The following is a 25,554-nucleotide window of genomic DNA, read 5'->3' on the forward strand; positions in this document are numbered from 1 at the left end:
ACACAGGAACATAAATTTGTGTCCTAATGCGGTGTTGATTCTGCTCCCAGAGTCTCCTGTACTGTACTGCTAGGAGGGATACTTGGTCCTCTAACATGACCATTTCAGAGCTTGGCACTTCATGCCAGGATGTAAGGAAGGGTCTGTAAACACTTGTTGGGATCCGGGGGAAATCACATTAGGGCATTTGAGATGTTCCCTGAAGATAAGGCTCCTGTACAAACAAAAAGATGAAAGGAACAACAAGAATCTGGCAGCGATCAAAGTGATGGCAGCTTAAATTAATGATCCCCAGGAAAACTTGAGGTTAATTTATTAACAAAAATATTGTGACAGTTCCCAGGAAGAACTGGAGAGAGTATACATACAGATGTAATTCAGTGTGGCTGCTTCTACTGCCAATGTGCAGCACTGCACCTGCAACCAGAAACAGACGTGGAGATGGAGCTTGGGAAAAACGAGAGCTGTTTCTTTGCCAGGATCCTGTTGACTCCATCAAGCTGTCAGTGGTCATTTAAAGATGTTCACAGAGGTGTCGCCCATCGAATGCTACTGGTTACGTGACGTGAAAGAAGAGAGAGGTGCAGTCAGGTAGTACTCAAAGAATCCTACCGTCCTGAAACTGCTAAGTAGGTTGCTGATGCTGTACAGAGCAGAGAAGAAACCCATCTAATTCGAGCTTTTGTTACAGCAATGCCAACAGCAAGGGAAAATATTCTGATTATTTTCCTGGAGATAGAGGCTGTGGCTGTTTGGAAAACGCTGCATTACACCATCTGTTTCCTCCTGATTGTGCGCCGCCGCAGCCATTGTTGTGATTAATTTCGTTGCTTCTAGGCACAAATTTGAGTGCTCGAAAGAAGATTAAAAGCTTGTTTTACGGAGGGGGATGTAGCTAATGGGGAGCTTTCAGTTGGATTGTGTGTACTTAACAACTTTACAACTCAAGTCATCAATCTTCTGTGTGCTTTAGGTACACGAGGAAAGCGAGGATAGCGTCTTTTTGCTTCGCTGTAATAACCCTCTGCATGAATTGTTGGTGAGATGGCCACCGTGTGCCACTGGCATCACGGCACATCACAGGACAGTCACTTTTCTAGCTGATGGCTCAGCTGCTGGAAGGTAATGCGCAGTCTCACCCACCTTCCAGTCAACATTTGGACCAATTCCTGCCATCCAGAGGCTGCTGTGTCCCAAAAACTCGAAGAAGGAGTAGCCTGCCGGACAGGAGGACCAGCCACATCCATCACCTCCCCTCAGAAGCTCAGCAGCAAGGAGCACATTGTGGTGGTGTCTTTGCAGGGATCATTATTTCACTACATCTGTCTCACTGTGCCCCCAAGTGAAGAGCAACCCCATAAAATGTGGGATTTTGCCTCATATTGGTGCCGCACCTATTTCAGTGCCATCCTCTTTTGCATGAACACTAAACGTGTAATGCAGTGGTGGTGTGCATCACGGCGGTTTTCCACCACTGGGATGTTCCCCTCCTTTCTTCCTTCCTTCCTTTTAATTCTCCTGTTACTTAAATAAGCTTGGCAGGCCTTTGATCTAGGATAAGTAGCACAGCTGCATTATGCAGTGGTCCATCTGCTTATTATAGTGAATTTGGAACACGAGTGACATTTGCATGAAATGCATTAATTCTTATTTACTTGTCTACCTCTCTTGATCATTGCATTTCAAGAATGACACATTTACCTATGATTTCATATCAAGAGTCAAGCATTTTATCCCCTGCTAGCCAGGTGCATTCAAACTAGTGTTTTATAAGTTAATTAATATTTACTTCCATGTGACTTAAGTAAAGGTTGCCTGTTCTAATTTGCTTTCAGAATAATGATAGTTGGGAACCTGATTTCAGAACACTTCTTCAGTTTGATGTGCATAATGGTATGGACGGGGTTGTGGTAGGTCTGGAGCCATACAGGACATAGTTAACCAGAATTGAGAGGAAAATATGACTGCCAAGTAAAGCAGTATTATCAATTTCCTCTCTCCTGCATTGAAAGAGACAGGGGGAACAGACAGTGTAGGGTTTCCTGATGTGTTTTCAGAAAGCCTGGGATTCATTTCCCCTCCCTTCCTTCCTATTAGTTGTTTGTTAACTCCCAGGAAGATTCAAGCTTTTCTTGTGAGACCTTTCTGCCTGCAGATTCCAGAGACAGGCTCGGCCTTTGAGGGGCTCACATCTCACAGAGTCACTCAGGTGGGAGATCTCTTAACATCACCCGGTCCAACCTTTAAGGCTCCCCTCTGAGCAAATTCGGGGAGAGGAAGAGGAGCTTGGTGATGAGAGTCTGACTCAGGGTAAATGAACAGAAGAGGAGTTTCTAATTAACAGCATCGTATTGCCAATGGTATTTGCTTTTAATTTGCTGGCATAAAACACAGTGGAGGCCACTGAGGGATACGGGACACTTCAGACACAGGACTAGGAAGTGCAGCAAGTCCCAGCATGAGATTTCTGCCCATCTGAGCACTGATTTGTGAACTTGCAAGCAAAACGTGGACTTCTGCAAAAGACCTTCAATTGCCTTTCTTCACTAAAACCTCGTCTGTCTCTGTGCAACTACTGAACCTCCCCTCTCAGTAATGAGAAGGCTGTGAAGACCTCGGCAGTAGGGCCAGCTACTTGGGATGAGAAGTGGCTTTGGAGAGCTGCGCACGGCTGGAGCGAGCTGATGGGCTGGATGTTCTGAGGGGGCTTTTCCTCAGCGGAAACAGCTGCTGTTTGGGATGAAACATTGAAAAACAGACAGTTCTGTCCTCGTTTTGAAAGTTTCCTCTGGTAATCCAGCTGCTTATGTGAGCTGTGCCTCCTTTATTCACAGTAGTGGCATCAGGGACAAGAAAACAGGCTGCAAGCTGTAGCAAGGAGTTCAATCTATCCGTTGCGTGACGTGTGCCAGAAACTGAGAAGATCTTGCAGCTTTGTGTAGAAACCATCTTGGCATTTTCTGTTCATTAAGTACAACCAATTCTTCAGTTTCTTTTTGTAGAAAAACAGGTATGGGTTTCTGAGGAAAAGCACATATGATCCAAATAACTGAACTGCACCTACTTCCAGTTCTTTAAATCTGAGTCTTTTTTTTTTTAATCCTTTTTTTGTTGTGTTTGAATCTGACAAAGAAATCTCGTGTTCCATTGACATTTTAACACAAAATCAGAGTGCCTCACATTGTGTCAGAAGAGCGTAATTCTGAAGAGGTGCTTTTTTTCTTCCTTTGGTGAATAACTCAGTGAAGACACAAGAAGACGCATCCATGTCACTACGCCGGTTTTTAAAGGATGGGCATGAAAGTCACTTTAGGATCCTACCAAGATTCGGCCAGCTCCTTCATGGTAGAAGGCAGTCACGAAATAACACACGCCAAATATGCTCTGGTGAGGTGACTTTTACAAGTGATTGTATGTTGTGATTTGCATATGCATAGAATATTTGCACTAAAATTTAAGCACCATGTGAGGTGCCTATGAGCAGTAAGTAGCCTAGTTCTGGACTTGCTGATTTTCACAACTCTGATGGTTCTTGCAGGAACTATTTTGTTGTTGTTGTTGCTTTTTTCTCAAAGCATGCTCATGTAGGGATCCAACATTTGTTATTGTTAGGAAAATATAAATCTTTATCCATATTAGTTATTACTCATGGATAGTGATTAATCTCTGTCACCAGTACTTACAGGAGAAAAACGTTATATGTGCATGCAGTTTTGTTGGTCCTTGCAGTTCCAGGTATGATAGTGCCTAACAAACACAGATTTGAAGGCTTTACACCAACTTCAATACGCTATAAGAACTTCACTGAGTGCTCCACTCTTAAAAAAAAAAGTAACTACACCCCCAAAAATGTTTTAACTGTACTCAAAAGTTCAGGAAGCCTCTGATGTTTGAGTGTGATGTACTAAATGTGGGACTTACAACCATTAGTGAATCCTGAAGTCTTGTTTCATACAGTATGTGCTATAATCATATATTAATATAAGCAAAAATTACATATTTGTGTTTAGTAAAGCTAAATATTTATTTTTTTCCCCTGAGATAGGTTTGCCCTGACTGGCAGAGATAAGCTGAAGCAGATTTTTCAATAATTAATGGAACCTTTCTTGGTTTTATATTTTGTATGCACAGTGACCTATTATAGATTAAAAAAAAAAAAAAAAAAGCTTTTCCTGCTTGTTTCTAAACTAAAATTTAGAGCATATGAAATTGAAGTAAAAATAAGCTTAGCAACCTCTATAGTAAGCATAAATTTGTCAAGGCTTTCAAATATTTCTTTCCCTCATGTTGACAACTATCCTTGAAAAAAAAAAAAAGGAAGTGAAAAATGCCTCTATGGTGGCTCTTTTTGCTCACACCTTCTTTTGTGCTGTGCTCACTGAGTTTTTGGTGACTTCTGAAATGCAGAGATTTCACCTTTCCTGCCTGGGCATTCTTAAGGCCAAGATTTCATACCTTTAGGAGTGCCAACTTTTAAATCATCAAGTTTTAACAATTAATCCCATTCAGGTCAGACCAGAAAAAGGTTTTATGTTAATTGCTAGTAATCATAATATTGCTAGTAACAATTCTTCATGGGAAAAATTCAGCCATATTTTAAATGCATGGGATGCAGTGTTACAAACCAAAGCAAAACAAGACCTCATCAAATTTTAGCCTTACCTCTATTTAGGATTCAACCATCACACGCTCATAATCGCACTGTAGTCAGATTCAAAATGTAGCAATAAATGTGGTCATTGCTGGCCATTTGAGAATGTTAATCCCAAGCATAGTCAAAGCTTTAACTGCATGGGTTTAATATATTGAACATGTTCTAATGTAAAAAAAAACTCCTCATTTTAGCCTACTTTTTTTCAGCCTCAGATCCCTAATGCAAACCTTGTAACACTGTGCAATCACCTCTTACTTAGAGGTTCCTTTCTCTATATATAGACGTGTGCAGTCAGAACACTGAACGTTTCTGTGGGAAGAAACACTCTTCTCTCCCACCCATCTGTATTATTATTCCAAAGCTCCTTTTGATTGTGCTGCAGTCTTCTTTTTGAAGTCTTCAAGTATGCAAAAACTCTGTTTCCTCTCCTTCCTGTTACCCATTTTATGTTGACAGTAGAAAAGCAATTAGATGGTTCTAATGTTAACTTTACATATACAGTAAGAATTAGTCCATTGTTTTGGTCAAAGCCATTTTATGGCCTTTTGCACTGATAAGAGTCTTCCTGCCTTCCTGGTGGCAGATTTTAATTAGCCTTCAGTGGCAGTTTCAGACCCAAAGGTACACCAAATGTAGATCAAGGTTTTAGACTGGAAGAGGAGGGGTCCTGCAGCCTGGCAGCAGTTCTATAGGTAGCTGTGCTGGGTGAAGTTAAAATTTTGGCAAGCATTTATTTCTGAAGTAAATGTACTCGTAAGTCTGTGAATCCCATGATACATGCTGCTCTTTTCTTGTGACAAAATTAAGCTGCTCAGTCCTGTTGACCCGTGTCTTGCAGGGCTGTGTTTTCTTATTAGCATCTCTGGAAACTGCTGAGAGTAGCTTTGCTCCCTGCTACTTCAGCCTTCTACCCCCTTGTTAGAAAAATAAGGTAGAGAGAATTCTTTATATGAACTGTAAATGTCCTGGCTCATAGATCGTGACCTCACTTACCTTGATGAGGGAGGCTGTGCTGGCTTCCAGAATCTTTATTCTTCATCAGATCTGTCTCTGCTTTAATTTTAACAAAGACAACTTTATTTACTTGCAGGTCGTGGAGGTTTGGGTCTATCCTCCCGGGCCTAAACCTCAGTCTGCTGCTCTCTGCAGGCGTCTCTTTCCCCAGGCTGGCTGTACTGCCTTTATCCCCCTGCCTTGGCTGAGCCCTTGTTCCAGTGATGCCTGCTCCCGGACCACAGAGATTTGGGACTGAGCACCATACAGTGCCTCCGCAGGCAGGGCCCAGGCTCATATGGCCAGGACTCAACATTAGACAGGAGGGTATCATGCTCTCGACATCCACCCCTGACTGAACATCTTCTGCAGGAGGGTGGGACAGCGGTTGTAGAGTTCACGGAGGACCTCAGCCCTGGAAACACATGGCTTTGAGCAGTCTCCTGTGGGGACACCTGACACCCCTCAGGAGGGGAGGTGTTCCAGGGCCTGCCATGGCCCATTGAGGTGGACTTCCTGGCGTGGTACTACCAGAGCATCCTCTCAGACCGTTCATGTTCTTGCTCTTTCTCTAAGCGATCAGGAGCAGTAGGCCAGCTTGAGCCAAGAGGTGTAAAACAAGTCTGCCAAGTGGGGACTCCAGAGACATCCACCTTCAGTCTGTGCTGTGGTTAGAATGGATGGAGGTTATCTCTGGAGACATCCTGTATGCTCTAGACATGTAATGAATGAAAGAAGAGACGAGGTCCCCGTGCCCCAGGATCCTTCCAATCCAGTCCAAAGATGTTCTGTGACAAGGTGCAGTGAGGCAGTGCCGTAACTCGGGTTTCTAATACTGATAGACTTGTGTAGTTAAAGAGTCAGAGAAAGCCTGGGAAATCCACCACAAATCACAAGGAGGAGTCTAGGGGAAGAACATTCTTGCATCTTCTGTGTCAGCTGAGGGGATGGAGATGTGTGGTTTAGCACTTTCCAGAGTCATATGAGTATTTCTGTTGGATGTTGGTCTTCCTGGTGTGGGAAGAGCATGTGGTGTGTAGTTTGCAGGCAGGATAGCATAAAGCACAGAAGCAGGAAATGTCATATTGAACATATGCCAGACAATATATGAGTAGAGTGGGGGCAGGCATACTTTGGTACCTGAAGGCTTCAACACAGCCAAAGCGTGCCTGGAACCTGTGTAAACACTGAGATTTCAGGTCAGTGTTAAAGTCTGCCACTACAGCTTTATTACTGTTAGTCCCCATGCCAGATAGGCCCAGGTTTGTAAGGCTGTGTTTGCTGTTGCTGTGCTCACACCTTCATTTGCTGGCTGGGTAAATGTGTGGAAAAAGGATTTATTTGAGATGTGGAGTTCACATGTTTGAATATTCCATTACCTACTGGAAATGCCCTTGTACTTTGTCCAGCAAACAGCTGGAGAAGAGACTTAAGTGAACCCAGAGGAGAAGTGATAAGGTGTACAGAAATATTAAAACTAGGAAGCAATTCAATACAACTCTTTCCAGATGGTGTTATGAATGTCGGAGTGAAAGACACTTTTGCTTTGCCTTCTTCAAGCCTAACATGAGTGAAAATATGCTTAGGGCTTGAGCCTACAGCCTGGATATACTCTATCAGACACTGGGTATACCAGCAGTCTGCAAATATTCGGGGTGGGGACATAAGAGGAGAGCACTATAATTAAAGAGGTAATTACAGGTGCAATGGCGCTACAGGAGGAAAATATATTTGTAAAGTCATCTTGAGCCACCTGCTGCATTTATAGAACAAAGTTCAGTTAATATGAAAGCTCTTACTTTCTGGGGGTGGTTTGTTCTGAGCAGAAGGGGAAGGTGGACACTTCTCTGATGCTCTTCTCCTGTGATGAATCAGAGAGGAATTTCTCTAGCAGAAATGAGGAGCTATTATTTTTTCTCCGAATGGTGTTCCTGGTTGGATTATGCGGCGCAGGGTAAGTTGGGTTAACTTTATAATATCGCCTAGATCTTCTAAATGTCAACAGGCTGTGCAGCCCGCCAAGTCAGGGGTGTGTAAGGTGTGTGACTGGGATCTGTGTTCTTGGAAGCATCTTGAACTATACGTTTTGTATGTGCCAGAAAAGCATATGCATTTCAAGAATTACAAGTATAAATTTTGCTAGACCATTAATTCCTGATAATGAATTTTGTCCACATTGTTGGAAAAGTTTAATAGTGCTTAAATTTTAAATCCGCTTTTCCAAAGCAAGTACAATTTAATTTATGATCTCAATTTTCATGTAAACTTCTTGTAGAACTTTGTCCTCTCGAATAGCACCCCCCGAAACTTGTTACCATTTAATTTCTGTGGAATTCTTGAATGAAATGATTTATTGGGCTCAGCCAAATTACCCAGTGAAAAATCAGCACATCAGCAAAAACATTGTCACAGCCGACATCCTACCAAAGTCAGAAAAGTTCCCAAGCAATATGTCCATCAAAAGAGATCTGCTTCTTCCCTCAGAAATCATTTCAGAGCATCGTCACAAACTTTTGTAGGGCAGTTTATGCTGCTGGAATCAGCTCAATGTATGTTTTCAGATAAAGAGATCGTTGTAGTTTCAGACATACCAATTCAGCAACATTGGTAAAATGTTTATCTTCCTCCGCTCAGGTGTCTGTATTGACTTGTCCCATAAACCTGAGGGACCCCAGCCTCATTTTTTATCTTTTTTCTTGCATTTTTGAATTTCAGGTTTTTCTTAATTTAAAATCTTTATAAGGAAATGCATGGTTCGAGGGGTGGAATTTACAATCACAGTAAGATGCATGCTGTAATAGCAAGTACAAATATTTAGACTGGATGACGTTATCAGCCAATTTCTGAGAATAATCCCACGTAAGATCTCTGAATCTTATTGTTTCCTGTTCCTTGTGAGAAAAAGCTATTTGAATTCTTTTTTAAATAACAACAACAAAAAAAAAGTATAATATTATAAATTATGATGTTATAAAAGTTAATACTTTAAAATTCTTGGTGCCTTACTCAATTTGTAGGCTAAAATATAGTACTTTTCTAATTGTGTACATAATGATGAAGGAATATGTAGGCTCTGGGACACTGATGTAGAGGCTACCACATTGCTCCTGGTGATGAATCCACCAAGAAAAAATGATGCAAAATAGTCATTGTGTTAGTAGGTCATATGCTATTTATACATGGCAATTTTTGTCCTATAAATTAATGAAATACTCTAAGAAAGTGTCTTGTAAACTTGTAGAAAAGATAAAAAAAAGTTGTCATTTCTTTGGACAGCTTTCCTTCAGGCCTAAGGAATATAAATTCTGTGGTAGCTGCATCAGCTCTCCCTTTTTAACTTTCCAATTTTTCTTTTAATTTTAGTATTGCATTTAGGGATGTAACCTGAGAAGCAAAAAAGTGTGAAAGACACACATGCACACACACATATACACATGCCATAAGGGGCAATACAAGAACTTGCTGATAGACTGCTCTTCCAGTTGATCCACTGACTCTGAACTCCTCAAGATTGTACCCTTGCCCCTTGGACCTCCTAAACCTCTGCCTATGGTTTTCTCCTTGTCCCTGTTTCCTAGGATTTAAGCTCTTGTAAGAGTCTCTTACAAGAAGACCTTTTCTAAGAGCTGTTGTGTGATATTCAGGGAGTCAATTCATGTAAAACGAATCCTCAGAAAACAAAATCTGACTGTGCGTGCAACTCTTGAAATGGGGAAAAATGTATTGCTGAACATTAGTGCTGTTTTAAACGCCCATTTAATTAGAGGCACTAGCATATATGGTATTTTATATACGGGATGAGTTAGGAGAAAGTTACACTTTCACCACTTTCATGGCTGCTGAAGAGCTTATATCTTTATGAGGAAAGGAGATTTGCAAAAATAATGCAATAGTGGAAAAAAATTACTGTTTCCCTGATGAATATGCAGAGACACTTCAATAATTTGGAACAAAAGCGACTTCCTATTTTTACAGCATGCTTTTGCTTTTCTGGATGGAGAATTGTCAACAATAAGATGTTTACTCTCTGGGCAGAACCAGTCCTGGAGCCAGGATGTAATTTTATTTATTCCCTTTATCTTCTTCATTGTTCTTTCAAGACATTTACAATCTCATGTGTTGTTGCAAACTGTTTAGCTAGACTAAAGTCATGCTTAATAAGATGGTCTGTACTACTTCCTTTTACTGTGTATACTTCTAGTGCTTAGCAAAATCCCACATGATCATCAAATTAACCTCAAAGGTGAATCTAACCTGGAAAGTCTAAACTAATGTGGTCTCATGGTAAACCAAGCTAAGTTAAAAGGATCAAGGTTTACTGTAAGATTTCCAGCACTTCCTGATTTGAAGTAATCCTTTTTTTTTTTTTTTTTTGATTTCAGAAACACTACGTCTTCTCCCAAAGCAGGAAATGAAGATCAACACAACTTTTGTGTTTCGTTTCTTGTTCAGTGATCTTTGAAAAAAATCCCACTGATTCTATTTTAGTCAGCGGTTAATGCGACCTCACATACAACTTCTGTTTCTTGCACTTTGACTTGAGTTTGGCATGAAACCTTCCCGAATCTTGTTGGTCAGTGTTTTTTTCTAAAATTAATGGACAAAGCCTACTGATAATGTTAGTTTTCCCGTTTACTTACTCTTCTTCAGTATCTGTCAGCAGTCTTTGGTTGAGAATGAGAGTCGCGCACCATTTCACTGAGTGACAGGGCTGTTGGATAGGTTAATTCTTTCCTTTTGGAGAGAGGCTGAAGAATGAATGGGAGCTTCGAAGAATGAAGGAGCCTACAGGAATCTTCTGTAGGAACTTCTTCTTACGTCTTTTTATCCCCAGGTGGAAAAATCTCACATTTTTCCACTTGCAATGTTGTCAGCATGCAGTAAATCTCAGTCCAATCTTATCATTTTCATCAGACTTGCATTTGTTTCTGATTTCAAAGTTTCTAATCAATTTTAGAAATTGTGAAGTAGAGGACACAAAAACATTAATCTAGGGAGCAAGCTCAAAGAGGATCTTGAAGGGCTTAGCAGGAGTAGCTTGATGTTGTTTTAAGTAAGGAGTTTTGTCCAATTAACAGCCACTTAGGAGTTGTGGGGCAGCTAGAAAGAAGTTATATTCATGAATGATCCTATCATTTCAGGTGTGAGTAGGTAGCTGGGAATATACTTCAAAAATTGTAATTGGTACAATTCCAGTGATAATTTATCTTAGAGCTGTCATGGACTACAACAGCCCTTGTGGTTTGTGAATCACACTACAGTAATCTAACTTGTACGGGGCTCTATTCTGAAAATTAGAATTTCAGATGGATGGTATTAACATAGTTTCTTAGTCGTATTAGTCATGAGTAATTCTTTAAATGAATTTATCTTTTGTTTGATTTCTCTGAGAAATCACTTTAGAAGCCTACACAATATGTGACATACAATTCATATGAGTATACATCAGAGGCTACTTGAAGAACTTGTTCAAATGTGTCCCTTGGCTTTTGAGGAAGGACTTAATTGCTTTTCAGGCTTTTATTTGAAGGAAAGATACGATCTATATTTCCATCCTTTTCTTCTTTTAGGTGAAAGTCATAAGCTTTCATGAAACATAAGCAAATTGTTTTAAGCAGTGAGTTTGCATAGGAGAATTACTCGTTAAATTCTCAACTTTCATGACCATTGTTTCTATTTTAGCCAAACATGCTTATTTTAGTCAATTATCTAATTCATACCATCTTTGATGGACTCAAAAGGTTTGTATGATAAAATGCAGAGCAATCAGAAAGCCAATTGTCTTGTGCTTAAAGAGAACTAGCGTGTGAAACAAGATTTCAAGACGTTGCGTCTATCCTACTACAGAGGGGTTTTGCCTTTCCAATACTACCAGACATACAATTCTGGTGCAAGGTTTTCACACCAGAAATTCAAAACACATCCTGCCTGGGAGCTGAAAACTGCACAGTTCTTCAACTCACTGTCAAACTCTCTAGCTTTTGTCATCTAAACCTCTAGGATTCCAGTAGCGTGTGTTCATACATTTTAACTGGATTGTGCATGTGATGCACAGGTAATGTTTTGAAATCTGTCTCCATAATATCTACCCCTATGGCTGTCAAAGATTGATTAAGGACTTCAGGTACAAGCAAAGGTGTTCTCTACCATCTTCTTCAGCATAAACTTTTCCTCTTTTAATTGGTAGCATTTGACCTTGGTTCCTTCTCTTTTTTTTTTTTTCCCTCCCAACTTCCAGCTATTGAAAATTATGTTCTTTGTCTGCACCGTGAGTTGTATTGATAATTTTTGCAGATGTTGTCACGTGAATTTGTTAGAGTTATTTTAGGAATACTTTACCTGAAAAAAATAAGTGATTTAAAAAAAAAGGAATCTGTGAGTGTTTTTCTATGTGATTAGAACAGATTTTCAAAGATGAGAAGCAAAATTCTCAGATGTCAGTGAAGTCAAAACATTTTTATCATAGGATCATAGAACAGCATGGGTTGGAAGCTAGTTCCAACCCCCCTGCCACAGACAGGGGTGCCACCCACTAAATGCTATACTTTGCTTCCAAAAATCAAACAGGATTTGTTACTTGAATCAGATAAGATGTGACAGTCTCCAGATGCATGTGTTGAATAATGATAAGGAGTACTAATTTAATATTTCATGAAAAGATATCTGGTTGGACCAAACGAAGTATAACAGTTGCTTGTGATGAAGACGTGCAATGTTTCACAGACGAAGCAATCTGTAGACACAACAAAGCACCCTATGGCAGGAAAAAAAAAAAAAAAAGATAGAATATAGATTTAATCATCTTACAACTCAAGCAACATGGCAAAACGTATTAGAAATACGTTTGGACTCAGGTATCAGCTTTCTCCCTGACAGTGCCTCAGCTACCACGTGGCATTGGATCCCGTTTACAACCTAACCATCTGCAGTTTGTCCAGGATTTTGAGGATAAAGTTCTTACAGTTGCAAGAGTGCAACTCCATCCAGTATTTTCCATCCTGGCACGCTTCTGTTATGAGGTAATTTTAAAAACAGAAAAGGCATTCCCAAACCCATCTTATCAGATGGGTTTTCAGCCATTCACCCAGTTAGAGGTCACCTCAGTTTAGGCTTCTTCGGTGTTACAGAGTAACCTGGCCTATTTTGGGGGAGCAGGGAGCTGTAAACAGAGTAATAACAACTGTTTTCCACATTAGATTGCTTCCTTCTCTCGATTACAAAAGCCTATTATTATTATTGTTTACATTTAAACAATGAGAATGCTCTGTCCCCTCTCTCCCTGTCCCAAGGCACGCAAAGCCAGACCCCTCACCGTCCACACAAGCTTTGTGGACTCACAGGTCATCGTTGCATTGCTGCCCAAAGGTCTCCTCTCTAAACAATGGACTTGTTCGTTCTTGGATAGCTTCAGTTTCGTAAAAACAATTTCCTTCGCACGACTCCATTTTAGAAAGGAAAAAACACAGATTGCAGCCAGTACCTGCAAACAGCATCAGTACTTCAAAGACAGCAGGCGTCTTAGAGCACAGTACCCATAGCTAAGCAAGCGAGATGAGACAAAATGGTCTAAAACAATAATACAAGAACAGAGGAAACATGACAAAGTAGGCTTTGGGTTATGGTTTGCCAAATCAGGGAGCATGCCAGGAGTATCTCAACCAGCTCTTCATCTCTGCTGGTCCATGGGAGGCAATAAGTTCAGGGCAGATGCTCCATGTGAAAGCTATCTCAGGTGAGACTTGAGTCCATTTCTCAGTGTTTCATGACTCAAGAGAAACCTCAGTTGCTGGTTTATACCATTGTGCTTGAGCTGAAGAGCTGTTTCCAAAAGAAGCATTTACACAAGCACCTTGCCAGCCAACTGCTTGTGGCTGCACCTGTGAACCTTTAAATGCCTCTGAACCTGGCCCAGCTGGGCTGGCTGAAGCTGAGTACTAGTCAGCTGCCAGGAGGTGCCAGACAGACCGACATATGCTGCTTTTTTGGGCAAGCTGATGATAGAGCTGCAAGTCTTTTCCTTCCACTCAGGTACAGTAAGAGCTCCTGCCTTCTTGCCTGAAGAAGAAAACATGAAACAAGCTCAACTAGGTCATGGATTGTTGTTGGTGGTTGAGACTATTATACTTACATGTTTTTATTTATTTGTAGCTGAGCTGCTGTTTCCTTCGTTAGCTAGTAAACTAGGGAGATTAAAAGGAAGATACCTTTTTTTTTTTTTTTCTGCTCTAAGGAATTACATGCAAATAACAAAGGGACTTGAGTACATCTTATATATAAGCTGTATCAAACTTCTTCATAGTATAGGAGAAGAAATTCCAGTGAAGGCTAATCCCTGAGAGCTGCTGGAAAATATTTCCACAATCTCAGGAGGCAAAAAAATGGAATATTTGTGGCACCCTTGCCCCTTACTTTCCCCAAGTGCTACTTAAGAAGTCTGTACAACTTTTTTCTTAAACAGAAATCCCATTTCTTGCCCTGAAATTTCCCTCAGAAATAAGGAGGGCAGCAAATAAACCCTAGCTGGGGTGTGAGGATACTGTTAATATTTTTAATGTTATTTTGATGTTCTCTTCATGTCTGAGCAATACTTTTGGCTCTTTGCTGATCCTTGGGGTTGTCTGGGTATCTGCATTTGTTATACTCAATATAGTGTGTGTGGTGACCTAAAAAAGTGTAAAAATGTGTTCAGCATTGGCTAAACCACTGTAACTTGGGGACCAAGGCAGTAGTGGTCGCAGGCTGTTCTGTGTTTGAGTCGGAGAAAAGGAGGCTTTTGGCCATCCTTCAGCCAAGGATGTGAAATCTGTCCTGTTAAAAAGGATGCTGCTGATACTTCAAAGACTGGCTGCAGGATGAGACCTTAATTGAAGGAGCCTTATTTGCTTCCACCGTACTGCAGGGAACTACAAAGATGATAGAGCTGTGAGTCTTTTCCTTCCACTCAGGTACGGTAAGAGCTTCTGCCTTCTTGCCTGAAGAAGAAAGCATGACACCTTACCTTTGATCTGCTTGCCCTGCACTCTTCTTTTAGTGCAAATACAAGGGTAAAAGCCAAGTTAAAATTATGTCATACTGATTGAGTATGCACATGGTAAGTAGCAGGTGATCTGTCCGTGTTGCTGTCAGTTCGGTTGGATGGAGAGCGCCTTGTGACACTGGAGAAATTGAACGTTGGCTTCTGTGCGTGAGGGGTGGTGTGGTGTTTCTTACAGGATATACAGAAACTTAAAGAAGATAAAAAGAGGGAGCAAGATATATGACCTACCAGCTGTACCCCTTTTTGAAGTTGTCGCTTTGCGCCTCAGCTATTTTGACCTCAAGAGGTAGTAAGTATTCTTCCCCACTATTTTACTGAGAGTCTTAAGCACCTGACTTTCCTCATCTCAGCAGTGAGATGGAAGAAAGACAGGAGCTGCTGGCAAACGCATGCAATTTTTGCAGAGGCAACAAGAGGAAGAGCAGAGAATGGCTGGGGGCAGTCTGTAGGTTGTTCCCTACTCATCTGAGTGTTGAGGATGTGAGATCAGGTGCTGTGTGTGTCATCACAAGTGGAATTTGCTCCTTAGTCTTAATTTCATCCTTCTTTCTGTGTCCATTCTTCAATAGGAAAAGGCCATGAAGCACCAAACTGTTTCAGAAGTTTTTTGGAGTTGAGATTTTACACCAGAACTGGGTAGGATTTGATTTCTGTTAATTGCAAAATCCTAATCAGTAGAGGTTAGGAGGTGATGTGGTAGGGTTGCCAGGTTTTTATAGGTCTTTCCTCCTTGTTAACTAAAGCTTTGCATAATTGCCTTTCTTTCATGGCTGGTGCATCTACTTTAGTTACTGCTCGTCTCAAAACAGCGCGAAGGTTTTTGAGGCGAAGTCGGAGGCTAACACTAATAAAGCACCCGTGGCAGAGGAGTGGTTTTGTTGTTTGAATCCACAGCCGTGCCTGTGCCGTCACACCTAGGCCAAAAGTAAATACAGTGATAGTGCAGGTAGCAGTACTTAATGAGGAAAACGAAGGCAATGCTGCTGTTAAAAAGCTCGGACTCCATGCTGCTATTCTGAGCAGCCCAGGAAGCATCCTAGGAAACTGCAGAAGAAGGAAAATGTCTGTTGCTTTGGGTTGATTAAAACCTCAGGGACTGGCTGCTTTTTCAATCAGGTAAGGGTATATGTTTCCTGTTTGCTTCCCAAAGAATAGAAACAGGACACAGTTACAGCTGCTGTGTGTCTTTGCAGTTGTTGGTGTATTTTATAACAGTTTTTTGGAGGTCTAGATTATTATTTTTTTTTGTAGTTGGTGGCTTTTTAAAGTGTTTTATTAAAGGGATCACTGTATTTTGTATGATACAATTATTTTTTTTCTTACAAATACTGCATCTACAATGGGAGAAATTAAGATGTAATTTTGGGAACCCCTAAGTGGAGGGATTGGCGTATTTTGAAGATTGCTTTTTTTTTTTTTTTTTTTTTTCCCACACATTTTGTGTGACTGGGGACTTGTTGAGTTGCATGGCCACGTGATCCTTGTTGTGCATGCCTTGACCACAAGAAGTCCAAATTGTGAGCCAAAATCAAAACTGGCTTGAAAAATAAACTGCTAGGAGGACAATTGTATATTTATCTGATCTGTTATGTGGGTTTTCACCATTCTGAAGTGTAACCTCAGAATAATGCGGGTTAGACTACTCCTGAAGCATCAACAAGAGTTGAGGGCAATGGCCTAATCGGAAGGATTTTGTCTAAACTCACCAATCTGAAATGATAGGTAACTGAGGTCACCTAGCAGCCATTTCTTTTTATTTTTTGTGTTTCATTGGGTGCTACAAGTGATCCTAAAATACTGAAGTATCATAAGTTGTTCAGAAGCACGCCAACTGATTGTTTCTAGAGACGTGATGGAACGAGTATTTTCTGTCTCTGATCTTGGACCAAAAGCAAGTTTCGCTTCTGTCTGTCCTGTTTGCTCTTCCAGGATTTTGGGGAATGATGATTTCTGCAAAAGTTGTTTTCCTTTCCTTCCTTTGTGATAAATAGTTTTGCAGCCTTTATCTGTGTTCATCAGTGTTGCGGAGCATTTTATATTTTTGTTGGAACGCGTTCTCCTGCAGCGTTTGACCTGAAGGTTTTTCTGCTTCCTGAGTGTCTTGTTAATCTGGAAAAAAAATAATTGTGTACTTTAAGAGGTCACAAAAAGGGTTTCCTATCATTGATGAATTTTTATTTTATGCTTTGGCTATAAATATAGGTATGACTGTGGTACAAAGCTTCATTTGTTGTAGTGGTCTCTGTTGGTTTGCCTTGCGTTCTGGAGTAATGTTGTTATTTGTATGTATGTACATACACATTTACATTTCAGAATACAAAGTAGACCTGCTTTTCCTTTCCCGAGTTCTTTACCTGGGGTGTTTTCATCACATGTTCCTGTTGTCATTCGTTACTGTTGGGTTTTCCTTTCTGCTACCATGAAACCCTACATCCGTTTCCTCTTCTCTCTTCCACTTGCTCCTTTAATCCTACGGCTGCTATAATGGGTCCCATTCTCAGGATTTTATCAGAATTTTGGTCCTAGCTTCTATCTAATGTTAGTGGTGATCTGCATCCACTTTTAATTACAGTTTTCAATTTTTGTCAGACTGCAATCTCTGGTCTACTCAATTTTGAATACTGTGTTTGACAGCATCAGCATGGAGCCAGTTGTCCTCTTTTCCTCATCTCCATGGCATTTGACTGATCATGTCAGATTGCAGACACTTTTGTATGGGTACTGCTGCTGTTTGTGAAGTTAAAGAGGTCAAATCCATTTATTTTGCAGCTGTGGACAGACAGAACTGTCACCAAAGACCACAGGATAACTCCTGCATGGTTCAGCTTTGACCTGAAGAAAAAGTCCATTTCTTGTCTCTTTGAAATGGAAACCACGGTAAATCCTGCAGGACTGTGAAGGGGAGACCTATGATTAGAGACTTGCAGGAGCTTGTTTGGAAAGGACACATAGGAAAGTATAAACTGACTAAAATTCAGTTCACAGAACTCCAAAAATATTTCATTTTGAAATCAGGAATGAAAACGGATGATAAGAGCATTCAGTGGCCAGGCTTCTGGGGTGTGTGTGTGTGTTTGTTTGTTTTGGAAATTTTTAAGCGTAGTCTTGGGGTTGGAGAACTGGAGGTGTGTTTTGCTTCCTTAGAAATTGCAGTAGTCTTTTTGTCTTACTTTCTGGATACCTGATGTAAGGTATGTGAACTTCAAAGCTTTGAAGTTTATTATTGTCTTATAGTGCAAAGACTACTTTTGAAATGTAGTTTCTCAGTGGTTTTTCTCATTTCTTACTAGATGTGTCTTTCAAAATGATATTGCAGGATTCATCCTATTAATTGAACAGTATCCTTCACCTTTTAAGTGTTCCAGCAACTATTGGTATTACCAGCATACTCATTTTTGTAGGAAGAGTGTCTTTCTTCATGGATGGTGGTTTTTATTGCTTTTCTCTCACCACAAATTTTGATTGCTCACACTTGCTAAAACTCAGATGTTCGTGTGATAAAGAGACCTTTCTGATGACTTAGCATCCAAATCGAAAACTGTTAAAGCTGTTTCAAAATTGGTTAGTTCTGTTGTTACATAGAAATTTAGGAAGCTGCTAGTATTGGGTTAGTAAAGAAATATTTCTATAATGGATTTCTACCAGTATATGTGTGTATATAAACTCATTTTTAATGAAAATTGAATCTTTTGATGCAAACAAGAGAGAATTGGCAATTTCGAATGCTTGATGACTTTAAAAAGAATGAAACCTTTTTAGCATTTCTTCTTTGAAAAACCCTCGTGAAGTATTAAAAGGAGAAAATGACTAGGGCTTTTAAATAGTCTAGTATGCTAACGTAGGTGCTCACTGGTGATGCATCAAAATGTTTAATGTCTTCACAGCTCCACCCAGTTACACAGTCTGTGGTTACAGGTGTGAGTTAGGTGTATTCTGCTAGCTTTTTTTTTTTAGGGAGAGTGCACATTTACATTATGCTAAATATTATCCTATAAGGATGATTCGTCATGCTGAATCACACGAAGTGGCAGATCGTCTTACTGATGTGCTTATTGCTAGGTGCTACACCCTGAAGGAAAGAATACATCAGTAGCTATACTCTTACTATCGACTTATCAAACTTAAATATTTAAGGTGCAGCCAAAGCTTCCCTCTCTGGGTTGCACAGAACTGAAATGACACAGCCTCTTACCCTTCATGATTCTGCATTCATCCTTTAAAAGCTTCTCCCGTGGTATTTTCCTCTTCTCTGTGGGCTGCAGTATTTCAGTCACAGACCAGGATGAGATTGACTTCAGCATGGTAGGATTTTTACTGTATTTTCTTGCATTTATAAATATACCCACGTCTTGACATAGATTTTTCTTATGAGGGCTGTTGTTCCTCTGTGTTTGAATAGAGCTGGAATTTTCCCCTAAGTCTTGTTGCTAATGTGCATGCCCACATGTTGCATGCCCTCTCCACTTGTGTTTCGATCTCAACAATAAAGTCTAGGAAGGGGTTTTGTGCTCAACACATTTGTTCTTTCTTGTTTTTGCTGTTCTCCTGAAGCACGCAGCAAGGAGACAAGGTATTATAAGCACGAAACAAATGTTTCCCCACGCACATGCTCCAAAATAGAGTGCTAAAATAAAAACTCATTCAGTTCCTGGCTGGAGACTTCTTTTCACAAGTGCATGGTTCATACTCTGTTTCATGGGAATGTGGAGCATTTTGGCTAGTGAAATTTTGAGTTTTCTTTGCTAGGAAAAACCACTTTTATCTAAAATAGTTTTTAGCAAGGTGCCTGTGGCCACTTTCCTTAGAGATGCTATTCCTGGGTTCCTACCCCCTCCAGCAAACTAGGAGCAGCCTCAGAGTCCCTTGTACACCACCTGAGCTCTTCACCCCATTTCTTCACGTATATCCTTCAGCCTAAGGACACTCAGAGTCCTCAAGTTGAGAGGTGAAGATACATCTAGTTGGTTAAGGATAGTAGGATTGAAACAACATTATATTTTGGTTCTCTCAGCCACGGTCATTACTAGGTCCACAAAGCTAAGTGGGAGCATGGAGGATGGATATTACATGCATCTGTTGCACTAGTCCCAGAAATTAGATTATTTTTAAACTAGTACTTGGTTTTCTCATGAACGATTCACTCCGCTGCTTCCTCTGCTCTGAAATTTTTAAGACAGCAACCTGTTCAGAGGTTGTTGTCCATGTTATTGTGCACATCATGAAGGGATTGTGGAATAGAGTACTTCTGGTTGGAAGGGACCTACAAAGATCATCACGTCCAACTGTCAGACTACTTTGGGGCTGAACCAAAATTAACACATATCATCCAGATTATTATCCTAATGCCTCTTAAAGGCAGACAGGCCCAGGGCATCAACCACCTGTCCAGGAAGCCTGTCCCAGTGTTTGACAATGCTCTCGATAAAGAATATTGTCCTAACGTCCAGCCTGAACCTCCCATGACGCAGCTCTGAGCCATTGACGTGCATCCTGTCGCTAGATACCAGGGAGAAGACCTCCCCACTTCCCCTTCTCAGGAAGGTACAGAGAGCAACAAGGTCACCCCTCAAGCTCCTCATCTCCAATCTTGACAAACCCGGTGTCCTCAGCCTCTCCTCACAGGACGTGCCTTCCAGCCCTTTTACCTACCTCGTTTTTCTCCTCTGGACGTGTTCAAAGACCTTAACATCCTTTTTATATTGCGGAGCCCAGAACTGCACACAATGTCCAAACCAGAGCCTCACCAATGCTACGTAAAGTGGGAAATCGCCCTCTCTTGACCGGCTGGCTGTGCCGTGTTTAGTACACCCCAAAATACATTTTGCCCTCTTGGTTGCCTGGGCATGCTGCTGGCTCATTCTGCCATGCTCAATAGGCAGTGCTGGTGAACACAAGGGTTTACATTTCCTTTCTGTCCCAACAGTGAGAACAAACACAGAGTCAGTGCACTGTAGGTGATTCTTTCTCCTCTTCTCCATTCATGTTTGTTGGTTTTATTTATTTTTTTTCCTTAAGGGAGTAGCCAGCTTGCCAAAATATCAGGTTCCTGTATCTTACTGGATGGGTGTGTGTGAGGGTGATACGTTTCTAAAAAGGGTGTAGCTCCTCTTTCACTTGGTTTTAATCTTTGAATGGAGACCGTAAAGCTTCCTCTTCCTCTCTTTGCATGTTTGGAAAGCACACCTATGACTGTTTTATCATTGTGTAAGACTTCTGATAACAAGAGTTAGGTTTTCATCATGCTGTGTTGCAGGTGAGACCAAACCCCTGCTGCTATTAGCAGTAATATCTAGTCAGCCAAGCGTACTGCTCAGGACTCTCAGTAGCAAATGTCTGAGACTGGCTTTGTGCTGCTAAATAAGAAATGAGTATCAGTGTGTATGCTTGATATAGTATATAATACATAGTGGGAATCTCTAGCTGCCTTAAGACCATTCTTCCTGGAGCCACGTTACGGTGCAAGAGCTAGAAATAAAATTCTGTGAGCTGTGATCTCTGCCTGAGGGCTAGAGCTCAAGATGCCGATCTAGAAGCACAAACCTCCACTGACAATCCTGGAAAAGAGTGAGTATGGACTTGGAGACAAGAGGGAGATCCTGTTTCTGACATTGCAACAAATGCTGCCATCTGATCCAAGATGGGTCACTTGCTCTGTCTCAGCTTTCATGGATGTGATGGAACTGAAAGAGTGTTTACATGACTCGTGGGAGTGGTGAGAAGACTCATTCACTAATTTTGATCTCTTTTAAAAATTAAATATTCTAGTAACAACCTACTGAAGTACAGAACGGTTAAGTAAAAATATTTCTAAGGAGGGTTATTTCTTTTAAATCTACCTTTCATTAAAAACATATGATATCACTTATTAATCTCTTGTAGTTTGACATACTACAGATTGCAATGGGCCTGAAATCGAAATAGCAGAGTTTAAAATAATCTGCCTAAATTACTTTCTCAGGCCATGTTTTAATGCCAGGCAATGAATAGACCCACTTATTGGTAGATTTATTATAATTTAGCAAATTGGTTTGTGATTACCAACAGGATGAGTGGTGAGAACACAGATGTGGGGCACTCCAGCAAATAACCTTTGGTGTGGTCTGTGGGTGGCTTGCAATTTGTTTGGTTTTGTGTTTATAGCCGGGTGTGCTGAAGCTGAAACTAAGCTCTTCCCCATCTGTAAATGGGATTTTATGAACAGATGTAACCATCAATCCTAGCTTTTTATCCTTGCTGTCCTTTTTCCTTGACCCCCTCTTGTCAAGAAAGGGCTCTTACAACATCTCGAAGGGAGGAAAAACAATCTGTTTGTTTTCGCATGGTTGTTGCTGTCACTCTCATTTATTGGTTTGCTCTTCATGGAAGGGAGTCTGGATTGCTGGTAGCTAATCTCAAGTGCATTCATTGACAGGTAGTCCATCACTGGGCAATTGCTTTAAAGGATCAAGCAAAGCAGCGCTACTGAGCATTGGTGTCTGAAAGATCATATGGAATAGTTTATTTTCATTAACTGTTGCTTTAATTTCCCATTTTCTTACAGATAAAATTTGTACACCTTCAAGTACCGTGACTTTGTAAGTTGTAATACATTTCCTTTTGGCAGTTCCTGCTGCTGTGGCAGGTGTCTTCCTAAGGAACAGGTGCTTAATGGGTTTACCACCAAGCAAAACACCCTCGTTCAGTTCTGTCAAAGATGCTTGGGTGAGGACTTCCTCAGAAATATGACATGCCTGGTGCGTTTCTGAGGAACTTTTAACCGAAGGTTCATTAGAAAATGACATCTGCCCCTGGGCAGTTCATTTCCTCGTGGGCAGGACTTGAGGGATGGTTAGAAAAAGATGAAGATGGATTTACTGGGCAGCTTATCATTTGCTTAAAACGAGGGCTCTTAAACTGAGGGTCTTGATGTGCTGCACTTAGAATTATTTTTTTCTGACTGATAATATTAGAATATTTGTTCACGGTTAAAGTCAAAGACTGAATTTAGCATATGCCAGCACTTGATGCAGGAAGACAAAACGTGGTAAGTAACCATGAACCAGCTAACCCGATGGGGGACCTCTGGTCCCGCTGAAAGGCGCAGTTGCTCTGCGTGTAATTTGAAGAAAGGTATCATGTCCCGGGTGGCTTGGCTTTGACTGAAAGATGGAGTTTTTGTGCTCTCGCTGCATGCTGAAGACGGGCTTGCAGATAACTAGGTCACTGTCTGCCAAACTATTTTGCACTAAATCTATGAGGAGCAACATGACCTTAAGTCTGATCTCCTTGCTCTATGAAGATATTGCTGAATCGTGGCTTCTTCTGAAGAAATGCACAGGTGTGTCTATTTTTTTTCTTAATTACTTGATTGCAGGTCAGGGAGGAATTCAGTCAGACGACATCCTACTGAGGAAAACGTGACGTGTTTTTAGTACAAAGGCAGAAGTTGTACTCCGTTCTCTGTGTACATTTTTATATAAGTATATTTTACTGTTATGGGTGTGTGTGTTCTGTGATTGTGTAGATTTGCAGTGTGTATTTTTATTTCTGGATGTATTTCTCACTACCTCAGATGCATCCACCAGATCTATCCCAGTATTTCACATGGAAGGCACTTTACTTTGTTCAGGATTCGGTTGGGCAGTGATTATGGTGATCAGAAGCACTGTTAAGGCTTATGAGGAAAATCTGCTGTTGTAGCCATCCTGCTGTTCCTGAATGTGGGGTTTAATTTTCAGTTTGCTGCATTTCATGTGAATAACAGACATGTAATTTGCCCTGATCCCTATTTGAAGGGGGAGGGGGGAGCACAGTCTCTTTCAGAGGATGTCATTTGGCATCCCCTTGTTCTTAGTATAGGAGAGTTAATCTCAAATGCATTATTTCTTAAATTCCTTCTGTCAGAGCTTTCTATAGGAATCTTGTTTCTGTTAAGATATAAATGAAACAGTGGAGATATTATTTGCTGTTAATAGTGCAGCTACAGTCCATGGCAAAACTGAAAGCGGGTTTTGTGAAATAGGGACAGGCAAAAATTGCTTCCTTATTCTGGTGCTTGTATTCACGTTTCCAGTTCTGTTTGCTGGTTTTGGTGTGCATGACTACTGCAGAGGAATAGCAGAGAGAGAGCACTGGATTGATGGACTGGTGTCTAAACTTCCACTATCGCTGCTTTTGAAATGTCAAAATTAAATGAAACAGGTAGGTGAAGGGTGGATCTTCTGCTAAGTATTGCTAATTTAATTATCAGCAAGCGAGTCACAAAGTGCTCCACTTCTCAGGAGCACTTCGTGCTACTACGGGTAATACCAACAGGCATGCTGCTTCTGAGAAATGAACGAAAAACTGGAGAAAAGGCAAGCTAGCCAGATTGAAATTGTGGAGGGATTAATCATTCTGAGTAAATATGGGTCATTACGTGCATTCTTACATTTGCTGAGAGGGACGAGGTGGATTTAGAATACTGCTGGCTATTATATGAAAGGGGGGTTCTGTTTTAAATTGCAGATCCAGGGGATGGTTTGTTTCAAATTGTGGTGCTTTGTGTCAAAATGTGGTGTTAGCCATGTAGCTGTGCCAGGACAACTTGTGTAAATTATCGGGAGTCGGACTCAATGATCCTTGTGGGTCCCTTCCAACTCGGGATATTCTATGATTAAACACAGGGAGTTTTAATTTCTATTTAATTACTGACAAATAAGCTTGCAGGGCTGTTTTTGTTAGCAACTGCCAAGGTTCAATTTACTTCTCATCTGTCACCATTTCTTGAGCATGTTCGTGGTGACACTGTTGAAAAAATTTTGTGCTCAGAGCTTCCAAAGGGACAGAGGTGATATCCCCTTCTTCAGTGCTGTTCTTTCCTCTTCCGCCTTGAGCGCTCTGCGGGATGTTTTTATTTTTCTAGTCAGCAAAGGGGAGAGAATGAAAGCAGGAGAGAGACCTCAGATCTTCCTATTCTCAGTTCTTGGAAACTTTCTTAATTTCTGAGGAAAACTATGTCATCTTGGGGAATTCCTTGGTCAGTCCATCACAGGGAGAAAAAGTAGGGAGATAGGAAGAAGGATGGACAAACTGAAAAGAGGGGATAGATGTTGGATGAGGTTGCAGGACCCAATTCTCTATTTGGCTTAAAGACTGCAGATAGCTGTGAGCAATTCTGGTTTTCAACACACAAATGGGGATGAGAGCATCTCCTGTCCTGTAGACGTGTTGCATGTGTAGGAAGTTGCTGACCTGGTTGGGATGTTACAGTAGGGGTCTGAAGCCAGCACTGCCTCTGTATTGCCCTGGGTCCACGTGTGCTAGCAGGCTCTCCCTGATGGACTGGATCCCCTGGAGGATCCCTCCGAGAGGTTCTCCTGGTTTGCTTTTATGTAGGGGAAATGTGGGAGAAAGACAAAAGTCTTCTTAGTCCTCTTCCACGTGGTCCCACATGGAAGCTTTATCTGAAAGGAGGAAAGCAAGGCCAGTCAGTGCTATGCTTGTTTGCCATGGTCTTGTCAGAGCCATAGTACTGCAGCGGGAAGGGACCTACTGCTGGGAGAGAGCTTTGCATCCTGCAAAGTTGTTTGCTGTTGGCATGTGGCCCTTTGTACCCACAAAGGGTTGAGAACAGCTCTGAGGAAACAAATCATTGGTTGGGTCTAGTCAGAAAGCAGTGCTATTTCATTATGACTCTGGGATGTTTCTTCTTTGCTTGTTCTTTGGAAATGCTATTTCTTAGTTTTGTTATTTTGTTCTTATTTTTGTTTTACAGAAAATTGATATACCATATAGCAGTAGACAGATTTTATTAGCCTGTGCTACAGGAGGTGTGTCAACCTAGCTAAATTTTACCCTATTCTGAATTCATTTTTAAAGTCAGTATACTGAGTTTAGTACGCAGTTTAAT

At 40.9% G+C, this 25,554-nt stretch overlaps 1 protein-coding gene and 1 long non-coding RNA gene across 15 annotated transcripts in view; one reads left to right on the forward strand and one right to left on the reverse strand.

The window, feature by feature from the left end:
- MCF2L (MCF.2 cell line derived transforming sequence like) overlaps window positions 1-25,554 on the forward strand; it is a 152,489-nt gene that overhangs the window by 49,004 nt on the left and 77,931 nt on the right. Inside the window, exon 1 of one of the 14 annotated variants that reach the window (XM_068678735.1) lies at window positions 2,147-3,387. The exons of 10 other annotated variants lie outside the window; for them this stretch is intronic. In XM_068678735.1, the coding sequence (XP_068534836.1) occupies window positions 3,267-3,387 (121 nt within the window). In that variant the 5' untranslated portion in view covers window positions 2,147-3,266. Of the gene's footprint in view, window positions 1-2,146; window positions 3,388-13,558; window positions 13,676-23,716; window positions 23,865-25,554 lie in introns of those variants that run through there. 3 more of the 14 variants (XM_068678816.1, XM_068678762.1, XM_068678780.1) reach the window with 3 other exon arrangements.
- LOC137854930 (uncharacterized) lies at window positions 11,475-13,517 on the reverse strand. The gene is made up of 2 exons (XR_011095459.1): window positions 12,986-13,517; window positions 11,475-12,401 (listed from the first exon to the last, which is right to left on the reverse strand). It is a non-coding gene; the product is annotated as an uncharacterized lncRNA (long non-coding RNA).

Source organism: Anas acuta, chromosome 1, assembly GCF_963932015.1.
Source record: "Anas acuta chromosome 1, bAnaAcu1.1, whole genome shotgun sequence".
In the NCBI taxonomy this organism is placed as follows: domain Eukaryota; kingdom Metazoa; phylum Chordata; class Aves; order Anseriformes; family Anatidae; genus Anas; species Anas acuta.